The sequence below is a fragment of the Ranitomeya imitator genome, chromosome 3, assembly GCF_032444005.1.
Source record: "Ranitomeya imitator isolate aRanImi1 chromosome 3, aRanImi1.pri, whole genome shotgun sequence".
NCBI classification, from domain to species: domain Eukaryota; kingdom Metazoa; phylum Chordata; class Amphibia; order Anura; family Dendrobatidae; genus Ranitomeya; species Ranitomeya imitator.
The window spans coordinates 225,568,789-225,582,739 of NC_091284.1; the positions used below are offsets into that span (position 1 = coordinate 225,568,789).

The 13,951-nt window shown below is 42.7% G+C and overlaps 1 protein-coding gene across 9 annotated transcripts in view; it reads left to right on the forward strand.

The window, feature by feature from the left end:
* Positions 1–13,951, forward strand: part of NFASC (neurofascin) — a 199,383-nt gene that overhangs the window by 91,448 nt on the left and 93,984 nt on the right. For 7 of the 9 annotated variants that reach the window (XM_069756196.1, XM_069756200.1, XM_069756199.1 and 4 more), the window contains exons 3-4: positions 1,365–1,501; positions 3,382–3,399. In XM_069756196.1, the coding sequence (XP_069612297.1) occupies positions 1,420–1,501; positions 3,382–3,399 (100 nt within the window). In that variant the 5' untranslated portion in view covers positions 1,365–1,419. The remainder of the gene's footprint in view (positions 1–1,364; positions 1,502–3,381; positions 3,400–13,951) is intronic. The other 2 variants (XM_069756204.1, XM_069756197.1) reach the window with 1 other exon arrangement.

Sequence of the window (13,951 nt, forward strand, 5' to 3'; positions counted from 1 at the left end):
CACCGCCGGGTGTGGTTTTAGGTTCACACCGTGGCCACACAAGGACCAGGGGTTCAGGTTCACGTACTAACTATACAGGATACTAGGACAGGGGACCTGGTAACATACAGTTGGACGCACACTCCATATTAGAAACTACAAGGATTGCACAAACACCTCCAAACTGGTAGCTGCTGTCATTGGAAGCATCTGGGAGTGATGAAAGCACATTCCCCTAGATAAGAAGCACCCAGTAGGACAGCAAAGCAGAGATTTCACATAGTGCGCTCCAGAGCAAACAAATGTGATTATCTCTGCAATTGAGCGACGCAGCACAAAATGGAATAGAATGGCAGAATCAGGGGAGTTTGGGGATTTTTATAAGGTATATAACTCATTTTTTAGAGCAACTCACAGGTCCTCATAAATAGAATGTACCGTATGTGCCTGTCATTTGTTCTTTCCTGCTTTCTGTAAGCATTTTATTTGTGATGGGCAAGTACTAATCCAACAATTTACATGACTTCTGAAAAGTGTCGTTTTATAGTTTTATAGTTTTTACTCTTTTTGTATATGGCGTCTGCAGTGAACCACCTTTTGATGAATGATAAGATGTTTATTCATTCTTCATGTGCCTAAGTGTCATCTGAGAATACGAGTAAGTAAAGGACTATAGATGCTGTCAGGTTAGTGTCACCTGATACCTGCCTTTCACTATGTGTGACATCTTGTATGTGGCTCTGCTGTAATGGTCATATGAACTTCTGGGGTTACACCACAATAGCTCTCACCACAGAGGTGGGGGAAGAGCTGTGACTTTTGGTAGCAGCTGGTTTTTCAAGCAGATGGACACAGAGCAAAGCCTGGGGCTGTATGTTATGCTTGTGCAAATGAGAGTTGATAGAGGGGGCAGAGAGCGCAGGAATAGAGTGGGAATCAATGATATGTAATAGATGCTTAATGCACAATTTCACATCCCTTCCTAACATGCAAATCTGCGTTAAACTAGAAAAGGCCAGGACCAAGCTGTGATGATATCCTTGTATGTCTCTTATTCATCCAGCACCATGCAGCAGGCATAGATGTCTGCATTACAGTCCTCCTGTACTGTTAGCATACATGTTTTAGGCCCAGTATTCTGATATATACTTTACAATAAGTGAGAATTTCTGAGTTTTTTTTTTTTTGGAGAGCATCTAGGTTGCCTTAAAAATAAATTTATTGTAGCTTTCCTTCCAGTCGTTCATGAAACGATCAACTACTTTTTAGCAATAGGTCAATGGTCATGTTGTGGTGATTCGCAAACACTGTCATAAATTGTGGGCATGCCGTGGATGCAGACCGTTGCACGCCATGTTGATGTCCTTTTATTTTCTTTGATGCAGATCTGCTCTTCGGAGGTGAAAGAAGGCACACTCACCCTACACCCTGAGCAACAGAATGAAGGCTCACCCTGGTTTGTGGATATCTACTGCCCTGTTCCTTCTCCATTTGGTCTGTGCTATTAAAGTTCCTCAGGACCGTAAGTTAAGAGGAAGAGGGAGGCGATGCCTCCTATAATATGTTATTTATTATCTCAATTATTTCTGTCTAGAGTAATATATGTTGGTAGATTTGCTACAAGAGAATGTAGCATTTTTTAATTAGCGATCTATAATTATAGTCATTCATGTTTATGGATCCATGACCAATTTGTTACCTATCCTGTCTTACAGGAGACATGGAGCAATCCACACTGTGCAGATGGTACTGATCAGGGTTTAAGAAGCAGCTGTGTCTCTTAGCATCCACCACTGCCCCCATACAATAGCTCAATGCCCCTGTCACGTGTGGGCTCCATTGGTGACAGAGGACTAGTGAGCACACACAATGAGGACTCCCTCTGACCAGCATTGCAGGTGGTAGGGAGCAGCTGCCTCTGATACAATGTAAGATAAGCTAAACTTTATGCTTGTCATCCTGCCCTTCACAAGACGACGAGGCAGGATCTCTAGACATCTTGAGTGTCGGGCTAGACAGTACATGCAGACGTGAACCTGAGAACATCTCAGAGGTTGTACAGTGAGAAGGTAGTGTAAAAAATACATAGCACAAGTCAGCACGGCACTCCTGTTTTTCCCTGTTACTGTTACATAAGATCCTTTCTCATATGTTCGTTTTTAAGCGTTCGCGTGTTTTATTCAAGGTCCGAATGTAGTGATTGGTTTAGATACGTTTGCAAAATTGCAGAAATGGAGACAGTAAACTATAAAAACACTAAAGAATTAGGACCAATCTATCTGGCGTACAAACTATGCTCCTGGAGTTTAGTGATATTTGAGGTTCTCCTAGTTTTCCTTTTCTAAATCTGCATGAATCACGGCGCACCCCATTCTTTGTATAAATATATTAAAGGGAACTATCAATAGACCCATCCTGCCTGAACCACAGGCAGCATGAATCAGAGCCTGGTGGTGTGCTTACAGCCAGGTATGTTTTACTTGTGAGACGCCTCAGTGCTGCAAAGAAAATATAGTTTGAAAGCTGAATGGGAACTATGGGGAAAGACCTCTCTAGTCCACCACCATACCTGGCTGGTTTTCCCCCGCCGCTCTTCTTGTGACCTGTCAGCTACCTGGAAACGAGAGAAGCTGTCCAGGGATGTTACTAGACTACTTAGGTCTCTCTATAGTCCACGGGTGGCTTTTCACACCATATATTTTTAAGCACTACAGTGTTTCAGATGAAGACGTACCCGATGTAACCACACAGCCCGGCTCTGATCATGCTGCCCATGGTTCAACATGAGTCTAATAACAGGTTCACTTTATCACTATCTCTGCTGATTCCTGTAACATGTCAGGGAAAATGTATTTTTTTTCTCATTAATTTGTGCCAGGCAAATGCATTTCTATGCCCTTACCATTGCTAATAAACATAGTTGTATGACATCCCAATAACCATCCCTAATACTAATGTCACATAAGCCTTTCTAATATACCATAACTTTGTGTATTGTCTCGTGCAGCAGACATTGCGGAAAAGGATATATGTAGTGATAGTGTTTCCAGAAAAAGGGGCCATATATCATAAGCTCATCCATAAAAGTGTCAACGTAGAACCAAAAAAAAAAACGAACAATGGACCTTAGAGCAATATTTAAAAAAGTAGAGATTGTATTGAAAATTCTAACAAGACAACATTATCATCATAAAAACAGAGAACAAAAAATCTCTACTTTTTAAAATATTGCTCTAAGGTCCATTTTTTTTTTTTTTTTTTTGTTCTGTATTGATAGTGTGTAGACTCTCCACATTAACTTACGTTTTGGTTTGCTTTAGTTTTTGTTTGTTAAATGTAATTTTCTGTTTGCTAACTTTGTCTCTTCTTTAACTTCCCATTTGCTCTCATGGAAACTAACAGCAACTATTGAACGAGACCGTAAGTTATATTCATCAGTTTGATATTCCTCCGACTTAAAGCCTCCATACACCTTAAATTAAAGTCAGACGAAAACTTAATTTGTTTGGGGTTCTCCCAACTGACCCTTCGCTGATGATATCAGTAGAAAGAAGTATAAGGCAGGTTGTATTTAATCACCTGATTCTCTTGTTCTCTCATGAGATATGAAATTAGAAGAGTCTTGATACATTGGACATACGTCTACATACACCTATGTCTGTATTTCCAGTATGTGTGGTATCCGTTTTTTTCATGGATACCACACGTACATTTTTTTCCGGTATCACAGATGACAAGGGCCAATACGAGTCTATTGGTCCATGAAAATCATGTACAGTACACAGAGGGCATCGGTACAGTCTGCATGACATCCGTGTTTAACATTGCAAAGAATAGGAGAAGCTTTGTCATTTATTTAATTCTTTATCCCTACCGGATAAACACTGATTGTAAAAACGGACTCGCAGATGATACACTGATCCAAAACACTGATGGTAAAAATGGACACACGGATGACACACTGATCCAAAACAGATGACACCGTGTGAGGCAGTGACTGGTGTTACATGTGAGGGTCGCTGTATGTTCCCCCCCAGGATGCGCACAGAGGCGTATTGCGGTCATGAGAGTGCATTGCAGTCACAGGTGTAGCTGTGTTGCAATGCAGACGAAAGTAAGTGTTAGTCCTGGAGAAGCTATTTGTCCCGGGCAGATTTAAGAACCTGCTGGCCTTTTGTGTTTTGAAATGAACTACAGGATGATAGTCGTGCAGTTCATTTCAATTCCTGGTTGGGTTTTCCATGTGGCTGAAGGCCACAGATTCACGTTCAAAATCCTGCAGTATAGGGTTTGGGTGTGTCAGTTTGTCTGTGTCAGTCTGGTGTTTGGAGGAGTACAGAGGGGAAGACTCTGCAGCGCTCCACCTCTGTGAGGCAACACAGGCCAGCGGAGCCAAACAGCCAAGGCAGCTGAAAAGCCTGGCACCCCACAGCGTACACAGCGGAGTCACAGGTGGACTGGCTTGTTTAGTGACTAATTCAGAGGATATGGTTCCCGGCTGTGGTCCGGAGGATATCTAGTGCTGTGTTTTTTGAGTTGAACATTAAAGAGACATTTTAACCCCTTCATGACCCAGCCTATTTTGACCTTAATGACCTGGCCGTTTATTGTAATTCTGACCAGTGTCCCTTTATGAGGTAATAACTCAGGAACGCTTCAACGGATCCTAGCGATTCTGAGATTTTTTGTGACATATTGGGCTTCATGTTAGTGGTAAATTTGGGTCCATAATTTTTGCGTTTATTTGTGAAAAAAATGGAAATGTGGCTAAAATTTTGAAAATTTCGCAATTTTCAAATTTTGAATTTTTATTCTGTTAATCGAGAGAGTTATGTGACACAAAATAGTTAATAAATAACATTACCCACATATCTATTTTACATCAGCACAGTTTTTGAAACAATTTTTTTTTTTGCTAGGAAGTTATAAGGGTTAAAATTTGACCAACGATTTTCTAATTTTTACAGCAAAATTTACAAAACCATTTTTTTTAGGGACCACCTCACATTTGAAGTCAGTTTGAGGGGTCTATGTGGCTGAAAATACCCAAAAGTGACACCATTCTAAAAACTGCACCCCTCAAGGTACTCAAAACCACATTCAAGAAGTTTATTAACCCTATGTGGTGAGCACTTTGAACCCCCAAGTGCTTCACAGAAGTTTACAAGGCAGAGCCGTGAAAATAAAAAATCATTTTTCTTTCCTCAAAAATGATGTTTTAGCAAGCAATTTTTTATTTTCACAAGGGTAACAGGATAAATTGGACCCCAATTGTTGTTGCGCAGTTTGTCCTGAGTACACTGATACCCCATATGTGGGGGTAAACCACTGTTTGGGCACACGTCGGGGCTCGGAAGGGAAGTAGTGATATTTTGAAATGCAGACTTTGATGGAATGGTCTGCGGGTGTCACGTTACATTTGCAGAGCCCCTTATGTGCCTAAACAGTAGAAACCCCCCACAAGTCACCCCATTTTGGAAACTAGACCCCCAAAGGAACTTATCTAGATATGTGGTGAGCACTTTGAACCCCCAAGTGCTTCACAGAAGTTTTCAACTCAGAGCCGTGAAAGTAAAAAATAATTTTTCTTTCCTCAAAAATGATGTTTTAGCAAGCAATTTTTTATTTTCACAAGGGACCCCAATAGTTGTTGCCCAGTTTGTCCCGAGTATGCTGGTACCCCATATGTGGGGGTAAACCACTGTTTGGGCGCACGTCAGGGAGGGAGCACCATTTGACTTTTTGAACGCAAGATTGGCTGGAATCAATGGTGGCGCCATGTTGCGTTTGGAGACCCCTGAAGTGCCTAAACAGTGGAAAACCCTCAATTCTAACTCCAACACTAACCCCAACACACCCCTAACCCTAATCCCAACTCTAGCCTAAACACCATAATAACAACCCTAACCCCAACACACCCCTAATCCCAACCCTATCCCTAACCACAACCCTAACCCCAACACACCCCTAACCCTAATCCCAACTCTAGCCTAAACACCATAATAACAACCCTAACCCCAACACACCCCTAACCACAACCCTAACCCCAACACACCCCTAACCATAACCCTAACCACAAGCCTAATCTTAACCCTATTTCCAACCCTAGCCTTAATTCCAACCCTAACTCTAATTCCAACCCTAACCCTAAGGCTATGTGCCCACGTTGCGGATTCGTGTGAGATTTTTCCGCACCATTTTTGAAAAATCCGCAGGTAAAAGGCACTGCGTTTTACCTGCGGATTTACCGCGGATTTCCAGTGTTTTTTGAGGAACAGGTGTAAAACACTGCGGAATCCGCACAAAGAATTGACATGCTGCGGAAGATACAACGCAGCGTTTCCGCGCAGTATTTTCTGCACCATGGGCACAGTGGATTTGGTTTTCCATAGGTTTATATGGTACTGTAAACCTGATGGAAAACTGCTACGAATCCGGAGCGGCCAATCCGCTGTGGATCCGCAGCCAAATCCGCACCATGTGCACATAGCCTAATTCTAAGGGTATGTGCACACGCTGCGGAAAACGCTGCGGATCCGCAGCTGCGGGTCCGACAGCAGTTTCCCATGAGTTTACAGTTCAATGTAAACCTATGGGAAATAAAAAACGCTGTGCACATGCTGCAGAAAAAACTGCGCGGAAACGCAGTGGTTTACATTCCGCAGCATGTCACTTCTTTCTGCGGATTACGCAGCGGTTTTACAACTGCTCCAATAGAAAGCCGCAATTGAAAAAACCGCAGTGAAATCCGCGGTAAATCCGCAATAAATCTGCAGCGGTTTTGCACTGCAGATTTATGAAATCCGCTGCGGAAAAATCCGCAGAGGACCAGAATACGTGTGCACATGCCCTAACCCTAGCTCTAAGGCCGGCGTCACACTAGCGAGCTTTACAGACGTATGAGTGCAGAAAATACGTCCGTAAAACACGCCTAACAAACGTCGCAATTATTCTCTATGCCCCTGCTCCTATCTGCCGTATTTTACTGATCAGTATTATACGGCTTTCTACGGCCGTAGAAAATCGCAGCATGCTGCGTTTGTCACCATATTGTGCAAAAAAAACGCCAATGAAAGTCTATGGAAGCCAGAAAAATACGGATTACACACGGACCAGCAGTGTGACTTGCGAGAAATACACAGCGGTGTTAGAGAAAAGCCGGCAATTCAGTGCGGTGTACAGTAAAATCACACTGACAGCTTACAGTAGAATAGGTAGAATAAATGTGTACACATAGAATAGGTATATATATATATGTCAGTGAGACACATATATGTATATATATTATTACTTCATACAGCGCTAGATAGCTTTAAAGCCGGTAATTCAATTAGCCGGCTTTTTCTTTCTCCTTCCTAAACCCGACATGATATGTGACATGGTTTACATACAGTAAACCATGTCATATCACCTTTTTTTTTGCATATTCCACACTACTATTGTTAGTAGTGTGTATATGCAAAATTTGGCCGTTCTAGCTATTAAATTAAAGGGTTAAATGGCGGAAAAAATTGGCGTGGGCTCCCGCGCAATTTTCTCCGCCAGAGTAGTAAAGCCAGTGACTGAGGGCAGATATTAATAGCCTGGAGAGGGTCCATGTTTATTGGCCCCCCCCCCTTGGCTAAAAACATCTGCCCCCAGCCACCCCAGAAAAGGCACATCTGGAAGATGCGCCTATTCTGGCACTTGGCCACTCTCTTCCCATTCCCGTGTAGCGGTGGGATATGGGGTAATGAAGGGTTAATGCCACCTTGCTATTGTAAGGTGTCATTAAGCCAAATTAATAATGGAGAGGCGTCAATTATGACACCTATCCATTATTAATCCAATACTAGTAAAGGGTTAAAAAAAACACAAACACATTATTAAAAATTATTTTAATGAAATAAAAACAAAGGTTGTTGTAATATTTTATTCTACGCTCAATCCAATCACTGAAGACCCTCGATCTGTAACAAAAAAAAAAATAATAAACCAACAATATCCATACCTTCCGCAGATCTGTAACGTCCAACGATGTAAATCCATCTGAAGGGGTTAAAATATTTTGCAGCGACGAACTCTGCTAATGCAGCGTTGTTCCTGGCTGCAAAACCCCGGGGAATGAAGGTAAAGTAGGTCAATGACCTATATTTACCTTCATTTGCGGTGAGGCGCCCTCTGCTGGTTGTCCCTAAATCGTGGGAACTTTCCTAGAAAGCTCCCAGGCTCGAGTTCATAAGAGGCGCCCTCTGCTGGTTGTCCTCAAGAAAAAGCCGGTAATTCAATTACTGGCTTTAAAGCTATCTTGCGCTGTATGAAGTAATAATATATATACATATATGTGTCTACTGACACACATTATATATATATATATATATATATACATATATGTATATATATATATTTAATTATTTTTTTTTTTTTTTACACATGGATCCCTTGTATAGCCGTATGTCGGTTTTGCAAGCCTGCGAGAAAAACACGCAGTACGGATGCCATACGGATTACATACGGAGGATGCCATGCGCAAAATACGCTGATACACCCTGCCTACGGAGGAGCTACGGACCACTATTTTGGGGACTTTTCAGCGTATTACAGCCGTAATATACGGACCGTATTGTCTTACGCCGAGTGTGACTCCAGCCTAACACTACCGGAAAAAAAAATGTCTTTATTTTATTATTGTCCCTACCTATGGGGGTGATAAAGGGGGGTGTTCATTTACTATTTTTTTTATTTTCATCACTGTGATAGGTTTTATCACAGTGATCAAAATGTACATGGAACGAATCGGCCGGCAGATTCGGCTGACGCACTGCGCATGCGCCCGCCATTTTGGAAGATGGCGGCGCCCATGGAGAAGACGGACGGACACCGGGAGGCTCGGTAAGTATGAGGGGAGGGAAATGGGAGCATGGGGGGGGGGGTATCGGAGCACGGGTGGAGCGGACAGGAGGATGGGGGAGCAGACAGGAGGACTGAGGGGAGCGGACCACAGAACGGAGGGCTGGGGAGGAGATCGGTGGGGGGGACAGATCAGGGTCAGCCAACAGCCAATCAGAGCGATCATAGCCATGGGGGGTGAAGCCACCCCCCCTGGGCTGAAGTAGCACTCCCCCTGTCCCTGCAGATCGGGTGAAATTGGAGTTAACCCTTTCACCCGAACTGCACGGTTGCGATCCCTCCATGACGCCACATAGGCGTCACAGGTCGGATTGGCACCGACTTTCATGACTCCTACGTGGTGTCAAAGGTCGGGAAGGGGTTAATTTGAACTTTGCTGGGTCACTGTCTCATCACTGCACAGAGTGTTACCACTGAACTACACACGGTATTGTTTTTTTCACGTACGTGTTTAATATGTGATATGTGAAGGAGGCCTTAACCCCTTCACCCCAAAGCCTGTTTTCACCTAAGTGACAGGGCCAATTTTTACAATTCTGACCACTGTCACTTTATGAGGTCATAACTCTGAAACGCTTCAACGGATCTTGGTGATTCTGACACTGTTTTCTCATGACATATTGTACTTCATGAAAGTGGTAAAACTTCTTCGATATGACTTGCATTTATTTGTGAAAAAAACAAAAATTTGTTGGAAATTATGAAATATTAGCAATTTTCAAACTTTTGGTTTTTATGCCCATAAATTAGAGAGTTATATCACACAATATAGTTAATAAACAACATTTCCCACATGTCTGCTGTACATCAGCACAATTTTGGAAACATAATTTTTTTTTTGTGAGGGAGTTATAAGGGTTAAAAGTTGACCAGCGATTTCTCATTTTTGCAAAAAATTTGAAAAACCATTTTTTTTACGGACCACCTCACACTTGAAGTGACTTTGAGGGGTCTATATGACAGAAAATGCCCAAAAGTGACACCATTCTAAAAACTGCACCCCTCAAGGTACTCAAAACCACATTCAAAAAGTTTATTAACCCTTCAGGTGCTTCACAGGAATTTTTTGAATGTTTAAAAAAAATTTAACATTTAACTTTTTTTTCACAAAATTTTTACTTCAGGTCCAATTTGTTTCATTTTACCAAGGGTAACAGGTGAAATTGGACCACAAAAGTCGTTGTACAATTTGTCCTGAGTACGCCGATACCCCATATGTGGGGGTAAACCACTGTTTGGGCACATGGCAGAGCTCGGAAGGGAAGGAGCGCCATTTGACTTTCCAATGCAAGATTTGCTGGAATTGAGATCGGAGCCCATGTCACGATTGGAGAGCCCCTGATGTGCCTAAACAGTGGAAACCCCACAAGTGACACCATTTTGGAAAGTAGACCCTCTAAGGAACTAATCTAGATGTGTGGTGAGCACTTTGAACCTCCACGTGCTTCACAGAAGTTTATAATGTAGAGCCGGAAAAAAAAATTTCTTATTAATTTTCACAAAAAATGATCTTTTTGCCCCCAATTTTTTTTCCCCAAGGGTAACAGGATAAATTGGACTCCAAAAGTTGTTGTGCAATTTGTCCTGAGTACGCCGATACTTCATATATGGGGATAAACCACTGTTTGAGCACATGGCAGAGCTCGGAAGGGAAGGAGCGCCATTTGACTTTTGAATGCAAAATTGGCTGGAATTGAGATCGGACGCCATGTCGCATTTGGAGAGCCCCTGACGTGCCTTAACAGTGGAAACCCCCCACAAGTGACCCCATTTTGGAAAGAAGACCCCCTAAGGAACTTATCTAGATGTGTGGTGAGCACTTTTAACCCCCAATTGTTTCACTAAAGTTTACAATGTAGCGGTGTGAAAATTAAAAAATCATTTTTTCTTTCCACAAAATGATGTTTTAGCCCTCAATTTTTTTTCCGCCAAGGGTAACAGGAGAAATTGGACCACAAAAGTTATTGTCCAATTTGTCCTGAGTACGCTGATACCCCATATGTTGGGGGGAACCACCGTTTGAGTGCATGGCAGAGCTCGGAAGGGAAGGAGCGCCGTTTGAAATGCAGACTTAGATGGATTGGTCTGCAGGTGTCATGTTGCATTTGCAGAGCCCCTGATGTACCTAAACAGTAGAAACCCCCCACAAGTGACCCCATATTAGAAACTAGACCCCCCAAGGAACTTATCTAGATGTGTTGTGAGAGCTTTGAACCAACAAGTGTTTCACTACAGTTTATAATGCAGAGCCGTGAAAATAAAAAATATTTTTTTTTCCACGAAAATGATATTTTAGCCCCCACGTTTTTATTTTCCCAAGGGTAACCGGACAAATTAGACCCCAAAAGTTGTTGTCAAACTTGTCCTGAGAACGCTGATACCCCATATGTTGGGGGGAACCACTATTTGGGCGCACAGGAGAACTCGGAAGGGAAGGAGCAGTGTTTTAGTTTTTCAAAGCAGAATTGGCTGGAATTGAGATCGGACGCCATGTCGCGTTTGGAGAGCCCCTCATGTGCCGAAACAGTGGAAACCCCCCAATTCTAACTGAAACCCTAATCCAAACACACCCCTAACCCTAATCCCAATGGTAACCCTAACCCTAGCCCCAACCCCAACCCTAACCCTAGCCCTTACCCTAATGGGAAAATGGAAATAAATACATTTTTTTACATTTTATTATTTTTCCCTAACTAAGGGGGTGATGAAGGGGGGTTTGAATTACTTTTATAGCGTTTTTTTGGCGGATTTTTAGGGTTGGCAGCTGTCACACACTAAAAGACGCTTTTTATTGCAAAAAATAGTTTTTGCATCACCACATTTTGAGAGCTATAATTTATCCATATTTTGGCCCACAGAGTCATGTGAGATCTGTTTTTTTGCGGGACGAGTTGACGTTGTTATTGGTAACATTTTCGGGCAGATGACATTTTTTGATCGCTTTTTATTCCGATTTTTATGAGGCGGAATGAACAAAAACCAGCAATTCCTGAAATTCTTTTAGGGGGGACGTTTATACCGTTCCACGTGTGGTAAAATTGATAAAGCAGCTTTATTCTTCAGGTCAGTACGATTACAGCGATACCTCATTTATATAATTTTTTTATGTTTTGGCGCTTCTACACAATAAAAACTATTTTATATAAAAAAATAATTGTTTTTGCATCGCTTTATTCTGAGAGCTATAACTTTTTTTGTTTTTCTGCTGATGACGCTGTATGGCGGCTTTTTTTTTGCGGGACAAGATGACGTTTTCAGCGGTACCATGGTTATTTATATCCGTCTTTTTGATCGCGTGTTATTCCACTTTTTGTTCGCCTGTATGATAATAAAGCAATGTTTTTTGCCTTTTTTCTTTTTCTTTTTTTTTTGCGGTGTTCACTGAAGGGGTTAACTATTGGGATAGTTTTATAGAGCGGGTCGTTACGGACGCGGCGATACCAAATATGTGTACTTTTATTGTTTTTTTTAATTTACTTAAATAAATGGATTTACTGGGAAATTTTTTTTTTCTTTATTTGGGGATTTTTTAAATTTTTTTTTATACATTCTATTTTTTTTTTTACTTTCTACCATTGTCCCAGGGTGGGACATCACTGTATTAGATCAGATCGTTGATCTGACACTGTGCATAGCACTCTGTCAGATCAACGATCTGACAGACAAGCTTAGGTGGCTTTCCGGCGCCTGCTCTCAGCAACTCTCAGCAGGCACCGGCTAGCCAGGTCATTTCATGACCCGGAAGGAGTCCCGCGGCCATCTTGGATCCGGGGACTCCTTCCGGGTCACTGGAGCAACGCGATCTCATCGCGTTTCTCCGGTGGGAGAGCGCAGGGAGCCCCCGTCCCTGCGCGATCCCCCTCTATGCCGCTGTCACTACTGACAGCGGCATCAGAGGGGTTAAATGCCCGCTACCGCCGATCGTGGGCATTGCTGCGGGGTGTCAGCTGTCATATACAGCTGACACCCGCACCCGATCACCGCGGCGCTCAGCGCGAGACCGCAGTGATCGGTGCGTCGTACTAGTACTGCTGCTGGCACAAATGCCGTGTCGGCAGCGCAGTACTAGTACGGCGCATGTCACGAAGGGGTTAAATTCCAGGTTTTTGCCATGTAAACAAAATCATACCAAGAAGACTAGCTTCAGAACATTTTCCACCTTTGATGTCACCCATACTCTGTACAATTCAGTTTGAAAAATAAACTGAAATTTTCAGATGGAAAAATTAAAAATATAGAACTAAAAGAATGTGGTTGCATAAATATGCACACCCTTAATACTTTATTGAAGTCCCCTTTGAATATATGACAGCATTTGGTCTTTTTGGGTAGGAGTCTATCAGCATGGCACATCTAGAATTGGCACTCTGTCCACTCTTCCTTGCAGTGGTGCTCCAAATCTGTCACATTGTGAGGGCAACTCCTGTGTACAGCGCTCTCTTCAGGTCACCCACAGGTTTTCAATTGGATTCAGGTTAGCGCTATGGCCCGGCCACTCTAAAATGCTGATCTTCTTCTGGTGAAGCCATTCATTTGTTGATTTGGAAGTATAGGTAGGGTCGTTATTGTGCTAAAATTCCTCTTCATCTTCAGTTTTTTTTCAAGTTTTGTTTCAGAATTGACTGATATTTGGAACTGATGTTTATAAAGGTACCGTCACACTCAGCGACGCTGCAGCGATATAGACAACGAGCCGATCGCTGCAGCGTCGCTGTTTAGGTCGCTGTAGAGACGTCAAACACAGCAGCTCCAGAACGATGCAGGAGCGATCCAGTGATGTAACGGCGACTCACTTATCGTTCTCGCTGGTTGTTAGCTCCATGTAAAACATTGCTGGCATCGTTGCTTTTGATGTCAAACCTGACGATACACGCCGACCTGACGACCAAATAAAGTTCTGGCCTTCTAGCTCCGACCAGCGATATCACAGCGAGATCCAGATCGCTGCTGCGTGTCAAACACAACGAGATCGCTATCCAGGACGCTGAAACGTCACGGATCGTTGTCGTTCTCGTTGCAAAGTTGCTGAGTGTGACGGTACCTTAATTCTCTCCACCATGACTAAAGCCCAAGTTCCAGCTAC